This window comes from Prunus dulcis, chromosome 4 (genome assembly GCF_902201215.1).
Source record: "Prunus dulcis chromosome 4, ALMONDv2, whole genome shotgun sequence".
Taxonomy (NCBI): domain Eukaryota; kingdom Viridiplantae; phylum Streptophyta; class Magnoliopsida; order Rosales; family Rosaceae; genus Prunus; species Prunus dulcis.
Window position 1 is genome coordinate 6102862 of NC_047653.1, and position 25199 is coordinate 6128060.

Here is a 25199-nt window from a genome sequence, read left to right on the forward strand (position 1 = left end):
CACACATGACCTTCTTTATGTGTTGGATGACGATTTTCATAAATTACGTTATATTTGATGTACTAATTTTTTTTTTGGTTGACAAATAAATTGAAACGAAAATAAGTAAAAATAGAAAAACTAGGTGGCGGTTCAAGCCGGCTTTGGTCCACTAGGCCGGTCCATGTAAACCCTGTTTTAGAATGCTTGTGAAACTTCTGGTACTTTCTCAACGGTTGTATTGTAATTTGTATGCAACGCGTAACGCGTAGGTCAGACTTCAAATAATAGAGTTCAGAGTTAGTTCTTCTTTCTTCAACCAAAGCCCTGTGATTCTGCCGCCAACAAAACCACAAACTCGCATACAAATCACAGATAAAGAAAGCAACTGAAGATAAAATGGAAGGAGGTATTGGTGGTAGCCAAAGCAAAGACCAAAATCAAATCGTGGATGTGAGGTCGGTGGTCGAATCCGTCTCCGCCGAAGACTCCGACGCCCCTCTCTACCAAGTCGAAAGCCTCTGCATGCGTTGCGGCGAAAACGTACTCTCATTCTCTCTCTGTCTCTATGTATCTTCATTTCTGCTTAGGTCTTCTCTATTTGGATTTGTATTGTGATTAAATTTGTTAATTTTATTGTTATTTTCAGGGCACTACCAGTTTTCTGCTGACTCTAATTCCTCACTTCAGAAAGGTAAGCCTCTAATTTGTTTATAATTGATTGTCAACTTCTTCTTCTTCTTCTTATTTATGTATACATGAAATTGTTGTTGGTATGCAGATTTTGTTGTCTGCGTTTGAGTGTCCGCATTGCAATGAGAGGTAAAGCTCTGTGATGATAATTTGCTCAATTTTTCATTGGTTTAGTGAAGTTTTGTTTTTTTGCTTTAAAAAAAACAATTCTGTTGTGCTGCCGCAGGAATAACGAAGTTCAGTTTGCTGGTGAGCTCCAACCTAAGGGTTGTTGCTATCAGTTGAAAGTGCCTTCCGGGGACCCCAAGGTTAGAGTAATCAAAATTTTATAACTTGACATTATATGGGTCATTTTATCTCTCATGTATGTCCAAAATTTGTGGTCTTTAACTAAAATTGATCATGTTGAAGACACTAATAAGTAATAATCACAAAGCACTTATCTATATGTTTTCTTTTTCTTCCTTATTTCAAATTTCTTTTCTTTTTTCTTTGTTTTGGGTTTGAGTTTGATAATAGTGGTTGTTGGAACCGATTCTTAGAGATTTGAAAAGAAGAAGTGCTGTGATAATCTCAAGTATCAACTAATAATTTCTATTCCAAAAGGCTTGTTTGATTGAAGTTAGTGATCCGTAAGGGAATGCAGACTGAATTTCTATGACACCACACAATGCACTATATTTTTCTAAAGTGTATTGAACAGTCCCCTCCTTCAGGATTGTAGAATTGATGACCTCTTTTATATGCAGATGCTTAATCGACAAGTGGTGAAATCTGAGTTTGCTACTATTAAGGTACATGAAATAGATTCTGATTGCAATGCTCAATGCAGATTTTTTTTTTTTTTTCCATCTTGCATTTCATTAACTCACAGGTTTTTTTAAACCTATTCAATTAGGTTGATTGTAAGTTTCTTTTTATTTATATATTTATTTAAATCTTCATGTTATCCGAGTGTGGCTGGAGAGCTTATTAGATTTGGTAGTTCAGAGTACCATAATTAATGTTTATTATTTTTTCAAACTTCTTAATCTTTAATTGGATGAATGCTGTGATACAGTTGTAGTTTAAATTTATCTTATGCTGGTACATCCATACATAAAGGGTCTGGTTGTAGTTTAGTTAGTTACTTTAGTTGTAAGGGTTCCACATTATGGCTGTGGAGACCTGGGCTTGATCCCCGTAGTGGCCCATCAACTTTTTCTTTGTGTAGATAAAGGAAGCCCGTTGAGTTGAGTTTATCCTGTACACAAGTACTTCCAGATCTTAGGTAATTAGGTTATCAAGTGATGAAAAATATTAACATGGTAGGCTTTGTTTTCGGTTTGAAAAAGGGCTATGGATAAAAAAAAAAAAACTGAGGATTGATCTAGAGTTTTTTAATGGATACTCATAAAAAAGATTCTGTTTTCTTGTATGTGTTATAATGCCCCTTGCAAGATGATCAAGAATAGCAATAAAAAATTGCAATATGTAATAATAGTATTAATAATCATAATACAAACAACAGTAATCCAAAATGCTAGATTTAGTCACATTAAAATAGATTTTTTTTGTTATTATTCCTTGTGGGTTTGTCTATTTCAACAAGGTAATGAGTTTTGCATTCTCTTTCATCCTTCTTGCTTATGCAGATTCCTGAATTAGATTTTGAGATCCCTCCAGAGTCTCAGCGTGGATCTCTGTCAACGGTATTTTTTTTAATTCCCCCTCTTTTCTAGTGGAGTTGTAATAACTTGCTGCTCAGTGGATAAACTCCATTCACCTGGATTCATTTTTATTTTCTGGTAGATTTTGTGGTCGGTAATGATATCTTATTTTTGAAATTTTATAATCCCTGTGTGGCGATATCAGTGCAGATTGTATTTTGTAGTGTAACAGATTTAATTAACTTTTGTTTTTCCCTTCCAGTCAAGTTAATCCTTTTCTTTTATCCCTTTTGGAGCAGGTAAATTGTTTCCGTAATAGGTGAAAAGATAAAAGGCTTGGTTTAAATCTGTTTATATGTAAAGGGTGCTGACTGGAAGTAAAACTATTTTTACATGTCATTGGCTCTAGTTTTAGTATGTACTTTAGGCATAGGCACGAGGGTGCTATCTAGGCAAACTTTATTTATTTATATCTTTGGGGATGGGTAGGCTTGGGTGGTTGATTCTCGGAGAGAATGGGTAGGCATGTATTATGAATGCACCTTCAGTTTGGACCCTGCATCACCTTTTTAAATATGTAGCTTGTTCTTTGGTGTATAATATCTCATATCTTTTGTGTCTTAATTTTTTCTTCTTCTTATATATCTTCCAGAATTACCTACCTACCTTCCACCTCCATCCCCTCTCTTTTCAAATATCTTATGTTTGTCTGATAATTTAGGTGGAAGGTATATTGTTACGAGCAGCGGATGAATTGCAGGCACTCCAAGAAGAACGCAAGGTTCATGCACAAGTCTTTCATTTGTTGTTTTCTAATATAACATAGTTTTCTTTTTAATATTTACGTGCTATCTTCTGGGCTTTCCAGAAAGTGGACCCTCAGACAGCTGAAGCAATAGACCAGTTTTTGTTGAAGCTGAGAGCCTGTGCTACAGCAGATTCATCCTTCACCTTCATCCTTGATGATCCAGCTGGAAACAGCTTTGTTGAGAACCTGTAAGAGATTTTTAATTTGAAAAGAGCACCTTTTTGTTATTTTATTTTGGTCCTCGGGGGAGCTTTCATTCTGTCAGTATATGGTTTAGGTTGGATTTTTTTTATTATAAAAGGAATGCAGTTAATGTCGTATAAAGGACTTTTACCTCCATAAGCCCACTTTCCGTTCCCTTTCTCTCTTACATTTTTCAAAGTAGTAGAAAAGAAATTTAACCATTCCTATAATTCCTCTTGGAGGTAATATGTCAATTGCTTTGCATTTGGGTTGGACTCGGGATTCTTGTTAATATATTTTGAAACTTCTTTTGCTTTTTGTTTGGACCTCTCGCTGACTGAAGATATAAAATATCATGTGTCCAGGTTTGCTCCATCCCCTGATCCATCTTTGAGTATCAAGTTTTATGAACGAACGTCAGAGCAACAATCAACATTAGGGTATGTTGTGGAATCGTCACAAACGGGAAGTGTTCGTGATGCAGCATCAACAGAAGCAGTTGGTACTTCTGACCAAGTACAAAGAGCCCCACATGGATCAATTGGAGCAGCAGCTGGTCATCGGGCCATTGCTCAGAGTAATAGTGCAGAAATTGCTGAATCTTTGTTTCGATACACGGCTCCAGAGGAGGTACACAACTATTAACCATTCTATGCATTAGAATTATGCATTATCAGCATTTGTAGATTTTGAAATATTTGGTGTATTGTTTGTTTGACAGGTGATGACTTTCCCATCAACATGTGGAGTTTGTACTGCAAGGTGTGAGACTCGAATGTTTGTCACCAGTATCCTTGGTGTCTTTTTACCACCCTTGAGATATATGAATCAATAAGTTGGTTCTCTTAGATAGTGGTTTTGATGTAATTGTTGTTAGTTTTGTGAAAACTGATTTTCTGATTTAAATGTAATCCAATGGCCTACAACTAGACAAGAACGCATCCAAAGCAAAGATAAAAATGATTTAGTTCATTGTTACTGTAACTTAAATACATTCCTTTTTCTTTCAAGAATGTTAATATCTCTAGGACTTTTTTTCTTTGCAAGATTTTTTCTTAACAATTTACAGACATTCCATACTTCCAAGAAGTAATTGTCATGGCATCCACTTGTGACGCTTGCGGTTATCGCAATTCTGAGGTTTGTACTGATCTGCTTGTTTTCTTTTTCTCTCTTCCGTGCTTTGGTGGTAATTGTGCTCTCTTGTGCAGTTGAAGCCTGGTGGACGAGTTCCTGAGAAAGGGAAGAAAATTATTCTCCGTGTGGAGAATGTTAAGGATCTTAGTCGTGATGTAATAAAGGTCTATCACCTTGTTCTTATTGTATCTCATCATCATCTTATGATCTGTTCATTTTACTTACATATGCCACTATATCAGTAAGCTGTGCTTGACATTGCTTTTTATTTTTATTTTTTAAAGTTGACTTGTCCTAATGGCTACCATTTATATTTTTTTACTGCAATTTCTGCACAAGAGTATGGAACTTTAGATTTCCAGTAGACAGAAATGTGTGAAAAAGATGGAGAGTATCAATGGTGTAAAATAAAGGTTTTGTTTCGCAATTGCTGGTGGTACTAAGCGATCTACTGATAAATACTATAAGAATGTGACTAAAAGTGTTTTTCCACTTAGACATGGGATAGATTGGGTTGGTTACTTTCCACTTAGAGATGTTTAGTACCTTTGTTTTTGGTATAAAGTTGCAAAGCATTGTCTGACAAACTATATCATGTTGGCTCAGTCAGATACTGCAAGCGTGACAATTCCAGAAATTGAGTTGGAGCTGACGAGTGGCACTCTGGGAGGGGTTGTTACAACTGTTGAAGGCTTGATCATGAAAATCAGTGAAAGTAAGTATTGATTTCTGTCTCTGGCTGCGATTTCTTTTATATGATTCTTTTAATTCCCCCGTGAGTATCTTAAAAAGTGGATTTTGACATTGACTTGTATTTTGCGGTACCTATGTACCTGATTAGTGCCTTTATGATTTGTCCTGCAGGCCTTGAGAGGGTACATGGATTTAGTTTTGGTGATAGTCTTGATGAGCATAAGAGAAGCAAGTGGCTCAACTTTCAAGCAAGCCTAAAGAAGGTACTGGATGTCCTGTCAGCAGAACATATATAGAAAAGGAATATGTAGGCTGAGCTTTTAATTTCTGTAATAATCTTTTCATGAATCAATGGAACATAGGTGGACCAGAACTCCTTTGCAAGAAAGTTATTTCAAAAAATAATTAAATAAAAAAAAAAAAAAGGATGGACAGAATTTCCTATATAAGCATGTCAACCAAAAGTATATTGTAATTCTGGTGTTTGTTACTCCTTGGGATTTAAAAGGTTCTTGGGACATTCTTTGTCACAAACAATGATAATGTGTAGAAAGATATTGTTTGTTATTTTTTTGGTCGGTACTAGTTTGTTCCTTGACCTCTCTCCCTTTGGTGGCAGCTTTTGTGTTTAGAAGCGCCTTGGAATTTAATTCTTGATGATGCATTGGCTAATTCTTTTGTTGCACCGGGAACTGACGATATCAAAGATGACCATCAGTTGATGTGTAAGCCTCCTTCTTTCCATCTTGACAGTACACTTTCAAAATAGAATTTATTTTTTCCTCCATTTTGTGTTCTCAGAGAAAACGTATCTCATGGTTAAAATTATTAGATTTTGACCATTACGTGAAATTGAAATGAGGCTATTACCAGTACATATTTTCTTTTTAACCGTCTTTGTCTGGATCGGGTTTTTGGTTGGTCATCAAGATTCTGCAATTTCAAACTGTTTTTGTGTGTGTGTGTGTGTGTGGTTGTAATTGAGTTGTTTTTCAACATTTTCTACATATCCTGCAAAAGAAATACTTTCGTATAACTGTATCACTCCTGTGTTGCCGTACGCATCTCAGGTTGTGAGGTGCCTCAGGAACACAACCAAATATGCATTCAAGCAGTTCTAGCTCCCTTGGCCCCCAATTAAATTGATTATCTTTTTCAACCAGTAATGATAAAATTGGATGGATCAGAAATTTAAAAGGCTGCTTAATGGGAGAAAAAAAAATTCGTGGACTTTACAGAGGTTTATTGTTCTATATTTTAATTTAAAATATAAAAGCAGCGGAAGAACCTGTTGGAAGAACATTGAAATAAGGACTGACTTTTCAAGTCATATATCTCGGTCTAGTACTTGTGTGACGTTGAGAATTGGTTTGTTCAAACCCCTTTATTTGAGGGAGCATAAATAGGAGGATGAAGGGTTTAGAATCTAGGAGCTTGGATTAGTTTAGTACATATGTTACTATTGCTTTCGTTTGTTTAAATTTTGCTAACAAGTTTCTTGTGCTGGCTGCCTCCAGTTGAGGAATATGAGAGGTCATGGGAGCAAAATGAGGAATTGGGTCTGAATGACATTGATACCTCTTCCGCCGATGCTGCTTATGACTCTAAGGATGCGACTACAGAAGAGAAGTAAGAGATGTAAATTTATTACTTTTTCGCCTTCCCCATTTTCTCTGAGGGGAAGGAATGCCATGCACTAACTTGAGCTTGTGTAAAACGTTAAATTGTGAGAGCAGTTTAATTACCATTTGAGCTCATGCTGGTTGGTGGATACTGTGTTACACTTGCACCATTTGACTATATTTTTTATTTATGGTATGCCTCTGAGGGTGTCTTCACGACCTTACTTATGGTGTGCTCATCCAAATAGAAGCTTGAAGCACTTGCTATTTTAGGTTGTGCTTGCTACAAACACGTCCAAATAGATTTTAGGTGGATTTCTTGTTTAGATTAATTGGAGATGATCAACAGGTTTATACTGGGATAAGATAGCTTATAGAAACTTAATACTAGTATAGTTGAGACGAAATTATTTTGTGGATTTATGGTATATTTATTCATTTGAAATGGGAGAAGTCATGAATACGGGGGGAAGAGAGAGAGAGAGAGATTATCGTCCTCCAATCAGTCTAAGGTTTCATATTTAGGGTATAGAATGGTATGAAGATAGCTCAAAACTCTAAAAGTAAAACCTGAAATCTAACCAATTAACGAGTACGAAACAGAAAAAAAAAAGGGTTTTGATTCATGACCTTCCAAATATAGCTTCATCAACCAAAAGCAGACATATGAAAAGCTCAACTAAATTCATGGTTCAGCACTTAGAGCTACAAACATTAGTAATCTAATTATAACAAAATATCAGCCTTAGCAGGCAGCCTGCGGAAGAAGTTGATTGGTCCTGAAGGCCAGCTGCGGCGAAACCTTGGAGGCATCATTATAAGCAACCATGCCAGTGCTACCACCACGTGGATTGGCGTGAAATAGAAAACTAAGGCAGCTACAAAGCAGAATGTTACAAACAGGGCCGTAGCTAGCGAATCTCGCCAGCTTAATAGTGCCTGAATTCGCTCCCCATAGACAGCAACATCACCAGCTAGAGTCTGAATTCTACCAGCCACACTCCTCAAGCGATCATATCTCATTCTCACAATGTCCGGACGCCGAGTGGTTGGAAACGAGTCAAATTCCTCATCTAGCTCGTCGGGGTGCGCTAACTCAGCGTATGACAAGCCTGTGCTTATGTGGGGAGGATAAAGAGGCCGGAAGCGGAAGTTCCATAACCCAGTTAGAAACAGGTAAATAAAAATTGTGGGGAAAATTAGTTGCGGGAACCGAACAAGCATAAAGAAGAGAACATGGACAAGCACCGTCATTATAGGATTCTTCCACATGCAAATTTCACTAAACCATTTGAATAGAGCAAACAATCCTGATAAAGTCGACATAACCCTGAAGAAATTTGCTTTGCTCCGTCGCAAGCTAAACATATGGACGTCGATGTCACACATGTATCTCACCACTTCCTTCCTGAGCGGGAGCTCATCTTGAACTAGCCATGCAGCAACTAGGTTGACAGCTTGGAAATGTAACCTATCAGACTCCATATCACTGATTGGGCTTACATAGTGCATCTTTGGTAGAAGCGGTTGTGAGTATATGTAAAGCCTGTTTAGAAGAGAGGGACACAAAAACCGAATTGCCAAATGCAACTCCCCCATCTTCTTAACACCTGATGGGTGCAGAGCCACCAGTGGATATGAGTGTGTGTATATCCGGCCTACTTCTAGTGTTGAGATGCGAATTCGAACCCTCCCAATTTTCTGGTGTTTGTAGTAATTACCACTATTATTAGTATTAGAATCACCATGAACCTCACTGAGCAGCTCGCTATTGTCAAATACCCCTACGGTAAGGACTGTAGCAGGATCAAAAACCTCCCAGTTGTACTGTTCATTGTATTTTGGAGACAGGTTGTCAACAATGGTTCTTGTCCGGACCCATTTATCACCGTACTTTGCTACACAGTATGTATCTGCTGTGCCCCTGTCATCACGTGGTTTAATCGGTTGAATCCCTACAACACCTAGAATTCCGAGCTCTAAAACCCCAATGGACGGCCTCCTGAGCTGCTCCGCTGTGGGGCGGAAATCACTACTGTAATAAGCTGTCTCATCGAATACATGGTATCCTCCTTCTATACAAATCCGGAGATGGACGCGGCTTGAGAATGTGTCATCTCCGGAGTTGGACTCTTGAAGGAGAACCTCATTGGTTGCATCATCAGGATGATCAGTAACCGACGACTTTTCTAGATTAAACCACCGGCTGGGAATGCTGCGGTCATCGACACGCATTTGTACATCATGCAGCTTTATCAAGGCGCTCCCAATAAGGGTGTCTTTATTACCCACACGATCCTCAACTGAGAGGACCAAATCTGGAAAGGGGTCATCAGTCGTGACAAATAAAAATTCTTCATTCCAAATGGGGTTTAGGTTCTGATCCTGAACTGGTTTTGTTCTTAAATCCTGGTTTCCCATCTTTAACCTGACATATGCATTTGGCAAATTGTCATCCTCCCTTACAAACAGGTCTTGTGCTTCTATTATATTAACTCGCACGTACCACAACCTTGGTGCCTGATAGATCTTTGAGCGTATTACTGTGGAGTCAATCTGTGACTGTGAGCTATGCAAGGGAACTGCATCAGAATGCCATGCCTCTGAAAAAGCAGTGTCTGCTTGGGTACCATACCAGACTGCGAGCATAACCTCACCTTTGATCCTTCTTACTCTCTGCCCCTCAAGCGGGTACCATTTTGGCTCCAGAGGACTTTCAGGTGGGACTATTGTTGGAACCACATGGAGGGGAAAAGTTACGTACCCCACAATGTCATCATCTTGGCTCGGATCCTTGTGCTTTATCAAAACTTCCAATTCACGCATTTGCATCCTCTCCTTTGAAAATGCAAAAACCTGGTTCCATACTGGATTTTTCTGCTTTTCAAAGTGCTTTGTAGTCCCTTTATAGTTTCCGGCTTTTACCTCAACGAATGGATTAAGACTGCCTGTTACACCCCTTGAAGGAAGATCACGAGCATTAACGACCTTTACATAAAGAATATCCATCCGTTCAACTAGATCATAGGCGCTTGCAGTCTTGGGTCCGTTAATAAAACGGCCAGCGACAACCTGTCCACCTCCAAGGTTGGGGCTTGTCTCCTTAAGTGCAAAGCCACACGTATCATCCTTGATTGAAAATGGCGGGGCACCTGGACGTTGTCGTGGTTGGTTCTCATGATGACTTGGATTAGGAAGACGGTGAGAGGTGTGCCTTGTCTCAGCTTCCTCCGCATTTCGTGTAGCAGGATTTGAAATTCCCTGAGTCATCAACTGTTCTTGAGCTGTTGGGGTGGATGAGGACATGTTTGATGGTTCAGGACCAGTAACATAAACCTTGAGGGTGAGCTCTCCTCTCACATGTGAGAAGATGCCACGCTTTTCCAGAAGGAAGTCTGTGGCAATATCATCAGAATATGTGGAAAGAGAATCCCCAGGGATTCTAATCTTCCCAAGAAACGACTTGGTCTTGAAGTAGGTAGGCTTGACACTGTGGTAGACATAGGCATCCAGTCGAAGTTTGTCGAGATGGGACGATTCAGAAATGTTGAAGTAGAAGCTTTCATTCCAAACTGGATTTAGGTCCTTTTCTTTAACAGTGGTGCGTAGCCTCAGACCATCAAAGCTAAGCTCCACAAAGGCACTGCATGAACCTTCATCATCTTCAGGATAAAGATTGTGGGCACCAACCACAACTACCCCTAGTTTATGGGGGTTGCTCATCATCACAGTAACATATGTGTCTGCGCACTGAAGAAATGGAAAATAACTACAACCACCTTACCTGCAAAAAGAGAATTATTATATTAACTGAGATACTGATATGTATATTATACATGTGTGTAATTGCTTGAACTGACGTGAAACCGAGGATGCTGATGAATTAATTAGGCGAAAATTTGTAGAATCAAGGCAGAACATTAAAATGTTCAAAAAATCAAACAAACTAAGGAGTTACTCTTTAATTGAAAAAAAAGAAAGAAAGAAACTTAACATAAAACGAATTCATAACTCATTGCCATAATATGAATGCACCAGATAGAATTGTTTACCTGATGACAAAAAAACTGCAACAAGGGAAACGAAGGCAACAATGACCACAAAAGGGTGAAGTACTTAAAATGGTTGCAACAAAAATAGTGCAAATCAGTCACTATATATAAGTGGGCATATGCAGGATTTTGGATATATATATATATATATATATACACATATACGGATAAACTGATACATAGATTTCAAACGGTTTTCTTTGTTTTTTGTTTTGGAAAATAAGATTTCAATTGCTTAATAATGTTCAAGTGTGAGTCAATAAAAGAAAAACTCTTCTTAAAAAAGAAAAGAAACAGTACATAAAAATCAAGCTTCTGTTTACTTCTACAAACATACCTCTTCAGGCTGGGCATACAGCAGCATCACCTTGTCTGGTCCTCGCAAATTGTCCTACAAATATAAATTGCCATTGCAAGGCCATTACTTCCACAGACTTCAGTCAAAGGACATGAGTAGAGTTTATGAAATGTTGACGAAGAAAATTCAAAATAAACAGGCAGATGACAGAGGAGCAAAAGATAGAATATCACACAATTTGCCATTGAAAATGCTTAATTAGAGAGACATGAATTTTTAATTAGAAACTTGACTGCTGCAATTGGTGAACATTAAAATATTATTAAAATTACGCTTTGATCTAGTCTTACATGCGTGAACTCTGACATTTTATTGATTTTGGAGTCGTTTCCTTGATAAATTTTCATGCCAAGTCCATATTTTAGTATTGAATATTTGTCCAAGATTCCTAAGTTCCCAACTGTAAGTCAAGTCAAATGGAGTAATTGGGCTTCATTTCGATAAGTGGTTGTGTTGGGTGAGGTGTATTAGGGAACCTCCTACATCAAAGGAGATCAGTTCATCACCAACTCAATCTGCTCCATCAATTGATTCAGTTAATTAGATACATGTATCTGTGGTAGGTTAGCTATAATTAGATACATGTATTAGATACATGTATATGTGGTAGGTAGCTATAATTAGATACATGTATATAATTAGATATATGTGGTAAGTAGCTATATTCAAACTGTATATATTCATAGACCTGTACCTGTAAACAAATCAATGAAATACATCAATTAATCTCAGTCCTTTTAAGGTGAAGGGTGGTTTGGGAAGGGATGGTTCTACAAATGTAATTTGGCCTTAAAGAATTCATCGCTTATCAAACTACAACTGGGGTTTTGTCTTTAACACGACACTGCCCAATTGGATGTGTAAACTGTAATTGTAGGGAAAAAAGAAGAACTCTCTAACCTAGGACATTGTCGAGTGGTGATTTTCTTTTTTGGCCTTTTCTTGGTCAATGAGATGTGATTTTGAATTGTATGTTTATTGTATAAACTTGAAATATGGTCTTGATTGACAGAAGAGAATCCCAAGAAGAGATTGGTTCTTGTTGATGCCAAGTCATTGCTTAGTATTGGATGGTTCACTTAAAAAAGTGCAAGATAGAAAAGAAATCACATTGCTTAGTATTGGATGCTTTACTTTGTGAGAGACCTTCCTCTCTCTGGAGTCTGGAACCGCCATATACGGCCTGAAAACTAAACAAGCAGAAATCGCAAGTCTTGCTGCTTTTCTGCTGCGTTTCAATTCGTTAAAAAGAGAGGAATCATGTTAATCACAGGTAAGATTACTAATTCATTTGCTCCTTCTTTTTGTTAATTAATCACTTCTTTTTTACACTTGAAGTAAGAGTTAACTGTCCTACAATGAGTATACAAACTTAAAATTAATGCTTTTTTTTTTAAATATACGTTCTGATGTTTTGAAAAGAAAAAAATAAAAATAAAAATTTGCTTTTCCAGTTGTTAGCAGTTTGATCTTCACAAACCAGCGGAAGACAACGCAACTTATCCCTGAAAGTTTGAGAAAACTCTGGAACGAATGGGAGCTTCGGGGCATGGTTCTAGCTAGCCTTGCATTGCAAATTATCCTCATCCTGATTGGCAACTGGAGAAAACATTCAACCAGTAACAAACTCAGAATTCTTCTGTGGCTCTCTTACCTGTCAGCTGACTCAGTTGCAACAGTTGCACTTGGCATACTCTCCAGCAATCAAGAAGACTCTCAAGGTGATTCCGTAAACCCGAAAGTTGTAATAACTGCATTTTGGGCACCCTTTCTTCTCTTACATCTTGGTGGCCCAGATACTATCACTGCTTACTCTTTAGAAGACAATGAGTTGTGGCTTAGGCACTTGCTTGGGCTATTTGTCCAGGTGGTTGTAGCTTTATATGTCTCTTTCAGAGCATGGTCCAGTAAAGAGTTAAATTTTTTGGCAATACCAATGTTCATAGTTGGGATGATCAAGTTTGGGGAGAGGACTTGGGTTCTAAGATCGGCAAGCAGTGAGCATTTTAGAGATTCTATGCTTCATGATCCTGACCCAGGTCCCAATTATGCTAGATACATGGAAGAATATTGTTCAAAGAGAGCCCAGGGCTTCAGGGTTAACTCAGTTGAACTAGGAGGGGATAACTCACTAGTTGATGCAGTTGACGACGGTACCCAAAATGTGCAAATTTTAGACAAGTCCTACGACTTCTTTGAAACATTCAAACTGCTTTGTGCTGATCTCATCCTCAGCTTCCATGATATAGTACACAGCCACTCCTTCTTAGAAAAAAAAAACTCCGATCAAGCTTTCGAAGTTATTGAGTTTGAGCTAGGATTCATGTATGATGCCTTTTATACAAAGTCAGTTCTGGTTTATTCTGGTCTGGGTTGCATTCTCCGCGGTATTACTGTTTCTATAACAGTTTCTGTATTCATAGCCTTCCTGTTCTCAAAGAAGCAAGCATACAGTGGAGTAGATGTAATTATCACATATATATTGTTGATAGGAGCAATAGTCCTAGAATCTTATGCTGTAGCATTGCTGCTTTCCTCAGACAGGACAAGGCTATGGCTGAATAAGCACAAAAATATGGTGGCACGTCTCATGGTTCTCTTGCGCTGTGCCGTTTCGTCAGTCCCTTTGGGTTATAACAAGAGGTGGTCTAATACCTTGGCACAATACAACCTCATCACATTTTGTCTTAAGGCTAAGCCAACGAAATGCATTTCTGTCCAGAAGTTCTTATTCATTTATCAGTTGTTAGAGAAGTATCGATACAAAGAGTTGGTGGATATCCCCACTGAGTTGAAGGAGTTGATATTTGAGCAGCTCCAAGAGAAATCAAGGATTGGTTCCAATGTTGAGGCTAGCAAACGAAAACAAGTATGTGCTCGAAGGGGTGACCAGGTGCTTCAAAAAGCACATTGTCTAAAGGAACTTGGCTGGACCATCAATGAGGTTGAGTTTGATCAAAGCATCCTTCTCTGGCATATTGCAACAGATCTATGTTATTATTCCGATGTGAATAGAAACTCGAACTCGGTTCCTAGTGAAAATTGTGAAGACAGTAAGCTGTTATTGAACTATATGATGTATCTTTTAGTCATGTGCCCCTTCATGCTACCAAATGGGATTGGACAGATAAGGTTTAGAGACACATGTGCTGAGGCTGAAGAATTTTTCAAGGAAAAGAAAATAATGAAATCGGGTGAAAGGAAAGCATGCACAAAGCTACTGGATGTGTGCACAGACATCCTTCCATCTAAAGTGAAAGGAGATAGAAGCAAGTCAGTTCTATTTGATGCATGCAGGCTTGCTAAAGCTTTGCAGTCCCTGGAATCAGATAGAGGGTGGAGTAATGAGAGAAAGTGGGAGTTTGTAAGTCATGTGTGGGTGGAAATGCTCTCTTACGCTGCCAATCAGTGTCGATGGAGTGGTCATGCTCAGCAGCTCAGGCGAGGAGGAGAGCTGCTCACCCATGTCTGGCTTCTGATGGCACATCTGGGTTTAACTGAACAGTTCCAAATTTCAGAGGGCCATGCTAGGGCAAAACTGATTGTGGAGTAAAAAAAAAAAAAAAAAAAAAAAAAAGGATAGGACACAATTCACTCTGAACTTTTGAAATTATGTGTTTAATTCCTTTAGTTTCTTTTCTTGTTTTGAGAAGAACAATAAATAACTTAGTGTGGCTCCTCTGGTGTTTGCCTCAACTCATTGTTAGATACATTTCCCTTGTAGTAAGTTCAGTTGGTTACTAACTTTAATTTGACTCACTTTGGTCTGATTTGGTATCGGAGACACTGAAATTTTTGGTGATATAAAACTACGTGTTTATAGGTAATTCGTGAAATTTTTGGTATTCTTGTTTTGTTCGTCATGGCAAATTCGTTTTTACAGGTACATTTGAACTTTAGCCTTGTAATCTCAATCATATCATGGATGTATTAACCATAAACAAAAACCGTCTATGCTCATGTGAATTTAGATTGACACAAACATATGACATGAGACCTTGTTCATTCTTTTTCTTTTCTTTTTGATAAGCATATAAAGATGGGTGAAGTGTTCTGATATTAACCTTCACATTCACATTCTTCGGAATAACTTACCTGCTCTACTTCATTTCTGGTATAAGATTCTTCTAAAGAAAAGATGAACAAAGGATAATGGTGTGAAGTCAGGCATATTGATTACAGCCCAATTTACCAAATATAAAATCAAAACGTCGTTTCTCGGCAAGTTCCAGCCAGACAAGTCGTCCACAAATAAGCCAATTCTAACCCATCATTAGCATTACTTGACCAACTGGTCAAATCGAGTTTGCAAATTTTTACGAGAAAACAATGTTTACACTTTACAATGCAAAGCACATGCATACTGCCGAAGGTGTTTGCAACAGCTTCCAGATTACTACATTATAAAATGACTTCTGTAATAAATTATTCTTCAATGACTTTAGTTTTTAGTTAATTACATTTCACACTACGAAAGTTTCGGGTGCTTTTCAAATAGAATTTCCCTATACTTCATTTTAAAGCTCCACGCCACTTCAGTCCAAAATAGGGTTGAACCCATGAACACGACTTTTCCAACTTCTACAAAGTTTGAATTGAACCCACTGCAAATTGGGCAATTTGTTTTCTTGAATCGAAACTACTAAGACAAGCAGGCAGGGAAGTGATCATGGAGAGAAACCATGCAGAAGCAGCTGGTGCCCAACTCAGACCCACTGAAGCTCCAGCTTCTGATAATGATCGATATATTGCTATTATTTTGTCTATGGCTAGTTTGGCATACAACAAGGAGAGCGTAACCAAGTCCTCTGCATTCATTGATTCCATTCTGAAAAATGCTCGGTTTTTTGTCATATTTGTTGTGTTCCTTCTTTGCCGTTATGTAAATCATATATCAATGTATCAAGTGCTCTTCTTCGTCTCTCTTACCCCTTTGCTTCTCTACTTCTACATCAAGCATGTGCCGTTTATGTTCTTAGAGGAAGACATCAAGTGGATTCGAAGAGAATCGAGGCTCCTGGATGCTATTGCACAGGATGCAGCAAAAGTTATGCATTTAAGGGACCATATAGGTAGAATACAACAACAAATCTTGGATCCCAGGATTTACTCTGTTGGAGTACCTATAAAAGAATTGGATCAGTCTGAGGTAGCATGGTTGACCAAAACCAAATCAGTGGTTCGAAAAGCAAAAGACCTATTCAAAACTTTTGAGAAGCAGAGAAGAGACTCCCACATGATATCTTTTGTTGCAATGACTACAAAGAATTTCATGGATATAGAAGGGCTGTTCCTTGAAACTAAGCGCGTGAAGGATGACATAAACGAAACCATTTCGATGAAGAAGGTACATGGGATTAACATATGTGAATCGCTGGAGAGATCAAGGTCTGTTATTAGAAGCCTGCTGGAAAGACCGATTTATGAGCACGATCAAGAACAGCGGGTGGATTTCAAAGGAAGAATTGCCTCTGTAGCTGCTTTGACTTCCTCTATTGTTAACACAATAAACCGCCTCACCCAAAACCCAGCATTACTGCATAAGAGTATTGGAGAGCAAATAGACTCAATAAAACTGCAGTTGCTACTTCTGCATCCCTTTCTGAAAGAAATAGAAGGACTTCCTTTCGAAAGTGAAATCGAGGAGGCATGGGTGAAGGAAGTGGAAGAGGTTATTCAAGAAGCAAATCTTGCCATCAACAACTTCTCACAGAGGCCTGTAAACCGAATCAGTAGTTGGAAGGCAAGAAGAAAGCTTGAGGGGGACTTGAGATGCATTGGCACTGGATTTGCAGAACTTTTAAATAGGAAGGAAAGATATGGCTTCGAATTTATAAGAAGAGATTCGTCGAAGTTTGTCTATCAATCCCCACATCACAATACCAGTGATGACAAGATTATTACATCTATAGTCGACCGGCTGTACAGCTACAATTACAAGTCAGATGCACTGGGTGAAGTGTTTTATGAAGTCACATCGCTATGCAATCAGCTGAAAGGCATGTATAAACTGGTAGACGATGCAGGAATGGTTGGAAGCCGATTTAACTCCAGAGTGGCTTGGCTGGAGCAAATGAGGATTATTGTTCAAAGTGCTGATAAATGTGTGCAAGCCTTCATAGACGACTCAGGTATTATAAGGAGATCAAACCATCTATTTAAAACAAGATCTGGGATAAAGCTTTGCCGTGAAATTGACAGAATCCAGCATACTATCAGTCTTGTTGTGAGAAGTGTAAAAGCATACGGCATTGAATTGAGGGAAGAGTCAAGCTCAGTGGTCGGTTTGGAGGAAGACATCCAAGCATTGGTGTCGCAACTGACAACCAACAGTGAACAATACTCTGTTATTTCCATTTTGGGCATTGAGGGCATAGGTAAGACAACATTAGCAAATAAAATTTTTGATCATGGAGCTGTTTCGCACCACTTTACTCGCCGTGTACGGATTTCTCTACCCTGGAAGTCCAATGTGCCTTGGGTACAAGAGGTACATGATCTTGTAGATGAGGAGCGGTACCTTTTAGTCCTAGACAACATCTCCACAGAAGATGAGTTGAATACGCTTAGAGCAGGATTCATTCCAGTAACATCAAGCGGAAGCAGAATTCTGTTCACTACACGACACGGCGATTTGGCTAGAAAGTTTAACAATACTCCTCACCAACTTCGACTGCGAACCAAAGAAGAGAGCTGGAAATTGTTTACCCAGATGGTGCACTTTTCTCCAAAAGAGGAAATGCTAGCAAAAGAAATTTTAGGTAAATGCGGGGGTTTCCCACTAGCCATCTTACGTGTTGGATATCTAATGTCTGGGGAAGATGTGACTGCTGTAGACGAGTTAGAAGAGATGCTTGAAGACATCATAGAGAATGATCCACCATCGTTACAAACATACACCATAGATTCCATAAAACACTTGCTTCCTGAACATCTGTCTAAGTGCCTTTCTTACTTAAAGCTCTTCCCGTTGGACTTTGAAATTCCCGCAAGGAGACTAATTGCTTTGTGGCTGGCAGAAGGTTTGGTACAAGTGCATGGCAATAACACTACAACTTCTGAAGATGTTGCAGAAAATTATCTATCGCAGTTGATTGGTTTGGGCATGATTCAAATTGTTGAACGAAAGCTTAATGGGGAAGTCAAGACGTGTAGATTACCCTATTCTCTACCTGTCCGCAGCTTGGAGGCTACAAGTTCAAATCATAGAGTTGCTCTTCGTTTTAAAAGAAATGATCTTCCAATTACTGTCAGCGAGAGCTTATCAAAAGTTGCAAGCCCTCTTCTTTCTATTCTCTCCTTTGATACTCGAGAAGGATATAAACCTGGCGAAGAAATAGGCAACTTTCTTCATAAAGTAATTGCAGATGGTTGCTTCAGACCTCTTCAGGTTCTTGATCTTGAACGTGTATTCAGACCTGAATTCCCCAAGGCGATTGGGAAACTAAGCAACCTGAAGTATCTAGGCTTGAGGTGGACTTACCTTCAATCAATCCCAACATCCATTGGCGATTTGCTAAAGCTCCAAACCTTAGATGTGAAGCATACAAATGTCCGTGCTCTCCCTAGTTCAATATGGAAACTACAGAAACTTCGACACCTATACTTAAACCAGAGTTGCCGAAGTAAATTTGTGTATCAACAAGGTGGCAGTTCCCTGAAGAATCTCCAGACATTATGGGGTGTTTTTGTTGATAAAGACAGTCCTTTGAAAGATGGGTTGGACAAGTTGATCAGCCTCAGAAAATTGGGTCTGGCATTCCAGTTGGGCAAAATAAAGCAAGAACTAATAGCAGAATGGATTGGAAAGCTGAAGCACCTAAAGTCTTTGAGAGTTAGATCAGTTGGTGAAACGGACGAATCCAGTTATATAATTTTCATGCCTTTGTCAGGTCTCATCAATCTGTCCAGCCTAAATCTTAATGGAAAGCTAGCTCCTCCCGTTGTGGCTGAGTTCCCCAAAAACCTCACTGATCTTACTTTGTCAGCCTCTCTTCTTCCAGATGATCCAATGCCCGAGTTAGAGAAACTCTCTAACCTTAAGTTACTCTGTTTTTACTCCAACTCTTACACAGGTAACAGGATGCTTTGCTCTGCGGGAGGCTTTCCACGACTAGTAGTGTTGAAGTTGTGGAATCTAGAAAAACTTGAAGTTTGGCATGTGGAGGAAAGGGCAATGCAAAGTCTCAGAGAGCTTGAGATAAGATCCTGCACAAATCTGAAGGTCCCGAGTGGGTTAAGGCACCTAAAGTCTCTGATCGAATTGAAGTTAACTAATATGCCAGAAGGATTTACAGCAACCATTGCGCAAACCAAGGCTCAACTTTGGGATGACCTTAAGCATTCCCCAGCAATCACTGCAGTTAACTGGCATCCCATGCTGAGGAAATCATAAGCTTCCACTCATCTACGCACGGTATGTCTTTTTTTTTTTTTTTGTTTTTACCTTTTATTTTCAGATGGAAACAGTCCTTGAACAAATATTTGTGTACTGAATAAGTGATTGGAGGAAACCGGAGAGAACTCATGGATAACCTTGATCATCACAGATATGTGTATGTAATTTGTCTGTGGCGTGCTTACCATGTGCTATTTCAAGCTATACTTGTGTATATAGTGAATAAGCAGGCGTTTCATGCTCAGAACATGTAGTAAATGCATTTTATTTTCTGTAAGCTTGTTTGGGGTAAAAATATATGGAATTTGCCGCAATTTGGACAGTGAGTTGCTGTCTGAGGTTGGAAGCTGCAAGTATTTATTACTGTAGTTATTCTTTTAAGTGTTGCTGGTGATACTTCTGTTGTATTGTTTCAATAAGCAGTTGCTATTATTATTGTTACTGTTGTTGTCACTCCTATAACGTATACATATACATATATATAAATATATATGGATGCATGCAATTAGAAAGCTATGTTCTGTGAGCTGTTAGATTTAAAGGATGCAAACTTATGTATACAACAAGTTAGCCTTTTTTTGGGTCGAAATACAAGTTAGCCTAGTTTTAGAGTTTTAGGCTCTCTTTTTCCAGAAAAGAAAAAGCTTTCCAGAATTTTAGGTTCATATAGATGTGGTTCAGAGTATTGCTGCTACATAGTGAACTTTAAGCATTCATATTACATGCTGCTGTAATAGAATTGTTCAGCAGTTTGTACATTGAACTCCTTTTCTAATGGTTTTCATTTACACAGTAGATGATTTTCCAATTTGTCTTCATTTTTGTACAGCATGAAGAGGAAGTTATATTCGCACTCCTCACAGACTATTATTCGTTTTGTTTTGTGGCAGATTTGGAATGCCGCGACGGCCTGAAATGCTGCTGTATTTTGTTGGCGTGGAACTTCTTATCTGAAGTGCTGATATATTTTCTTGAGTAGTTTTTAATTTATGACTATTATATAAACTTAGTTTTTGAAAAAAATTGATCGACCTATGGAAGTATGCACCTGTTACATATCTGAATTGGTTATGCAGTTCTAAACTATGCAACTCTTTATATCTAAGCATCTACCAACTGATTTTGCAATTTTTAATTATTATTTATGTAGTAAATTTCCCATAGCACAACAATTAGCAGTATTTGCTGTTCATATATTTTGCTTCACATTCGATATGTGCACTGACATTAGCCCAATGTAGGTGGTTAATTAATAGTTGCCATGGAGCCTGCGACTTTCGCAGTTTGATATCTTGAATGTTGTGATCAAATTTGGATACCAATATTTCCAAAGTTTTGAGGTTTAAACCAACATTTTCAATTTCCTTTTTTAGCTTTTTTTAAAGACCTTTTCTATTGAGAGGGATGATAATAAGTAATTGTGAATCATTGGAGAGATCAAGGTCTACATCGTTGAACTATTTTAGTAATTGAACCATTCATTATATGTTGTATTTTATTTAGTCAAGTTTCTGGTGTGGGACTTATATTCTTCAACATAACCCCTTACTTGGGACCACCAAATATATAACTTCTTGTAGGTGGGCTGTTGTGAATTTTAGACAACCTGAAAAATGGAGATTATAAAGATTAGTCTAAACAAAAATTATACTCGCAAGTGCACAAGGTCAATCGTAATATAGTATGGCAAATACGAGGTCATTCCCACAAGGATTGAGTTCAACTACCAATTAGTCTAACCTAATTTACTTCACAAAATACTTTAACTACTCTATTTATATAAACAATAAATTAAACATATAGCATACTCACGTAAACACGAAAGAGGTTTTTGAAAAAATGATTTAATTAACAACGAAATTAAAAGACAAAATAAGTAAAAAGTCACGAAACACAAGGATGAGAAATTCAAATTGATAAAAGCACTAGGACAATGAATTCACCACTAGTAATCCGATCTAGCCTCCTATTCACCTACCTATTAACTAACTATTTTATGTCGCCGCATAGCTTTCCTTTTTCATGAATTACGTATGGTATTTAGGCTAACTTGTATATTCCTACATGCAATTCGCCTATGGTATTTAGGTCAAATATCAATACATAAAAACTTATTAAGATTAACGAAAACCTCGAACAAGCATGTAAACCCTACGAGTATGGTATTTACCCTAGACAAATTAAAAATCCTAATCACAAGAAGCAAGCCTCAAATTGAGTATGATATTTACTCTAATTTGCATCCGATTAAGTCAATTAAAAGTCTAGATGGTGATCAAGCATCAAGATAAGAAACCAAGTTATTAAGCACAGTGATTAAGAATCCAACAACAAACGGCAATCAATAGATAGGTAAAATAAGAAAACTAGATTATCATACTAGGGCTACATCATGCCCTAGCAAAAGAAAATTAGTTACACATAATCATAGAATTCGACATAAGCAAAAACATAAGGAAGAAACAATCAAATTTAGCCAATTGCGGTACTCTTCCGATGTCTCCAATTTCTCATAGTCTTTGCATCTCCCCTTTCCAAAGGATTTGTTTCTCATGATTAAATAAGACACCACCCATCTATTCCTACCCTAGTTGGGCTTTTACAGCAGCACAAGAATAAAAAAAAACCTAATTGAAACATAAATCCAAAATGGGTAAGTAATTGACTCCTCTTCCTACTTTGACTGGGATAACACTTAGTTACTTTGTACGCACGTTTGGGGTTGTTCCTTCTCCAAGAAAAGTAAGGAAAAATATGTAAATTGTAGATTTTTGTCTTATCTTTCGAGCCATATATCGCACACCTTGAGAAAAAATCAAGAAAGTCTTCAAATACAGCACAGTTTTGACGGAGTTACACCTTATGCTGACTTAACTTCAAATATTGCTCTCATTGGCCGCTTTGAAAATTCTAGAAAAATTCCACAATTATCTTCAAGGTCTTAGCTTTCATCTCCAATTGGTCTGGTACTAAAACTCCACTAAAAAGTAGTATTTTCGTTGAAAACAAATTACTAGTGCTTTGTGACATCTATTATTCCGGCTCTCTAACTGTATATAAAAGAAATTTACCATGATCTAAGTCATTAGATGAAAATCTTCAACCCATTTGATCACTTTTACATACACATGATTAACTTATCTATCTACGTTGCCACAAGATATTTCATTTTGATTTTTTGGTAAAAAATTCTATTTGTTTTAATTTAATTTGAACGTTTATTGTTAACATCTCCTCCTCACAAAACTATTACAAAACAACATTTCAGTTTTGATATAAATTATTTAAGAATTTATAACACTAATTTAACACATTAAGAACTAATTAAAAAATGACAAGTGACTAATTTTGTGTTTTTCTCTCTAAATAGGCTCTATATGAGTTTTTGTATAATATATCATGCTAAAATGAGTTTTTGAATAAATATCTCATCTATTTTCCTTTTTAGATAGCTATTTGATACTTTCTTTCTATTCAACGAGAGACCATACGTTAGCATCAAACTTGTAGAAATACGGAAGGTTGTACCGATAATTGTTCTCTTTCCACATCTCTCTCATTTTATAATCTTTGTGATTAGTCAACTTTGAGCTTATAGTCAATTCGGAAGTAGCCATAGAGTTATGCCTAATATCAATATTGTAGTATTTAATTTTTGTTCGATTCTGAAAAGATTGATAATTCGTATGTATATCTTGAAAAATAGAATGAGGTACAGAACCTTTATACAAATACAATAGCCAATTAGGGTGCTGGTAACTAGCCTAAAAAGGATCATTCCTTAATATACACGTCTACATAAAAGGAAGGAAATAAACTAAATATCTGTACAGATCAATGATTAATACTCAGAATCAATCACGTTGATTTAGTTGGGATTTTACGCTCCTCAACACTCCCCTTCAAGTTGGAATGTATGTTGATGATTCCTAACTTGCTGAGTAAAATCGCAAATTGTGGAAGACTCACAGCCTTTGTGAATATGTCTGCTGGTTGTTGTAAGGTGGAAATATGAGCCGTTTTGATCATTCCACTTTGAACCTTTTCTCTTACCAAATGGCAATCAATTTCAATGTGTTTAGTCCGTTCATGAAATACTGGATTCGAAGCAATGTGGAGCGCTGCTTGGTTGTCACAATATAACTTGACTGCATGTGAATGCTTAATGCCTAAATCTTGCAAAATATATCGTAACCAAGTAATTTCGCAGCAAGCGGCAGCCATGGAACGATATTCAGCTTCGGCACTAGATCGGGATACTGTGGTTTGCTTCTTGGTCTTCCAAGAAACCAAAGAATTGCCAAGAAATACACAATACCCGGTAGTAGAACGTCGAGTATCACGACATCGAGCCCAATCCGCATCACAAAAAGCATTTAATTGAATTGGACTGTTGGCAGAAAGAAAAATACCTTGCCCTGGTGCACGTTTGACATAGCGCAAAACCCGATAAGCTGCCTCTAGGTGTGGTGTTCGTGGCTTATCCATGAATTGGCTTAGAGTGTGAACGGCATACACCAAGTCAGGCCGGGTAATTGTCAAATAGATCAGCCTCCCCACAAGCCTTCGATACGAAGATGGATCATCAATGTAGTCGCCATCATGTTTGCTAAGGGACAAATTCTGCTCCATGGGTGAATCGGCTGGTTTTGCACCAAGCTGTCCTGCATCCTCTAGTATTTCAAGTGCATACTTGCGTTGTGAAAGGGCGATGCCTTTGCTGGAATGAGCAATCTCGATGCCAAGAAAATATTTTAGTTGACCAAGGTCTTTCAATTTGAATTGTTGCAGCAAGTATGACTTGGTTGCTTCAATGTCTTGTAAACTATTCCCTGTCAAAATGATATCATCCACATAGATGAGTAAGGCAGTGAATGTGGCACCTCGGGTTCGGACGAACAATGAATAATCTGCCTTCGATTGACGATAGCCCGCTTGCGTAAGGGCTGTGGAAAGTTTAATAAACCATTGACGTGAAGCTTGCTTGAGTCCATACAAGGATTTATGAAGCTTGCATACACGAGTCTCCCCTTTTCGTCCGAATCCAGGAGGGAGATGCATATAAACATCTTCATCAAGATCACCATTGAGGAAAGCATTATTGACATCAAGCTGATGAAGATGCCAACGACGCGTGGAAGCAACGGCGAGAAGGAGGCGAACGGTGACAAGCTTTGCAACAGGGGCAAAAGTTTCCCGGTAGTCCAAACCCTCAACCTGACTGTAGCCTTTTGCCACCAAACGTGCTTTATACCGATCAAGAGAACCATCAGGATGAAGTTTGACCTTGTAAACCCACTTACAACCAATGGGTTTCTTGTCGGGGGGCAAAGATTGAAGAGTCCATGTGCCATTAGCTTCGAGGGCAGCCAATTCTTGGGTCATGGCATGACGCCATTGAGGATCATGAGCTGCTTGAACATAAGAGGTGGGTTCTTTGACCGCTGAAAGAGAAGCACTAAAAACACGATGGTGTGGGGACAAACGGTCATATGTAAGGACATGAGAGAGAGGATGTTTGGTACCTTGGGGTTCAATCGACGCCGAGTTAGATGATGGGAGAGACCGGGCAGGTAATTTTATGTTGACATGATACTGCTGAAGATAACTGGGCATGGTGGTACGCC

At 38.1% G+C, this 25199-nt stretch overlaps 4 protein-coding genes across 5 annotated transcripts; 3 read left to right on the top strand and 1 right to left on the bottom strand.

The window, feature by feature from the left end:
- The first annotated feature begins 242 nt into the window (after window positions 1-242).
- LOC117625914 (zinc finger protein ZPR1 homolog) lies at window positions 243-6988 on the top strand. 2 transcript variants are annotated; one of them, XM_034357505.1, is made up of 16 exons: window positions 243-522; window positions 629-673; window positions 761-801; window positions 899-980; window positions 1422-1466; window positions 2307-2363; window positions 3043-3102; window positions 3190-3317; window positions 3678-3942; window positions 4034-4100; window positions 4382-4452; window positions 4524-4613; window positions 5056-5164; window positions 5314-5405; window positions 5762-5867; window positions 6660-6988. In XM_034357505.1, the coding sequence occupies exons 1-16, from the start codon at window positions 379-381 to the stop codon at window positions 6773-6775; spliced, it is 1518 nt and encodes a 505-aa protein (XP_034213396.1). In that variant the 5' UTR covers window positions 243-378; the 3' UTR covers window positions 6776-6988. The 2 variants fall into 2 exon arrangements, with proteins under 2 accessions (XP_034213396.1, XP_034213397.1); XM_034357506.1 differs by lacking the exon at window positions 2307-2363 and having other exon boundaries at window positions 256-522.
- Window positions 6989-7490: 502 nt separating this feature from the next.
- Window positions 7491-10502, bottom strand: LOC117625064 (FT-interacting protein 7-like). Its single transcript, XM_034356634.1, has one exon. It carries the CDS (start codon window positions 10488-10490, stop codon window positions 7491-7493), a length of 3000 nt encoding a protein of 999 aa, XP_034212525.1. The 5' UTR covers window positions 10491-10502.
- Window positions 10503-12308: 1806 nt separating this feature from the next.
- LOC117625186 lies at window positions 12309-14851 on the top strand. Its single transcript, XM_034356793.1, has 2 exons — window positions 12309-12447; window positions 12629-14851. The coding sequence occupies exons 1-2, from the start codon at window positions 12435-12437 to the stop codon at window positions 14725-14727; spliced, it is 2112 nt and encodes a 703-aa protein (XP_034212684.1). The 5' UTR covers window positions 12309-12434; the 3' UTR covers window positions 14728-14851.
- Window positions 14852-15843: 992 nt separating this feature from the next.
- LOC117625187 (probable disease resistance protein RF9) lies at window positions 15844-20614 on the top strand. The gene is made up of 2 exons (XM_034356794.1): window positions 15844-19590; window positions 20463-20614. Exon 1 carries the CDS (start codon window positions 15844-15846, stop codon window positions 19567-19569), a length of 3726 nt encoding a protein of 1241 aa, XP_034212685.1. The 3' UTR covers window positions 19570-19590; window positions 20463-20614.
- Window positions 20615-25199: the final 4585 nt, after the last annotated feature.

Excerpts from the sequence above, each read along its gene's own strand:
- LOC117625914 (XM_034357505.1), top strand. The coding sequence starts at position 379 with ATGGAAGGAGGTATTGGTGGTAGCCAAAGCAAAGACCAAAATCAAATC. Across the intron at positions 981-1,421 it reads TGCCTTCCGGGGACCCCAAG|ATGCTTAATCGACAAGTGGT; the intron begins GTTAGAGTAATC and ends TTTTATATGCAG. Across the intron at positions 5,868-6,659 it reads AGATGACCATCAGTTGATGT|TTGAGGAATATGAGAGGTCA; the intron begins GTAAGCCTCCTT and ends GGCTGCCTCCAG.
- LOC117625064 (XM_034356634.1), bottom strand. The coding sequence starts at position 10,490 with ATGATGAGCAACCCCCATAAACTAGGGGTAGTTGTGGTTGGTGCCCAC.
- LOC117625187 (XM_034356794.1), top strand. The coding sequence starts at position 15,844 with ATGGAGAGAAACCATGCAGAAGCAGCTGGTGCCCAACTCAGACCCACT.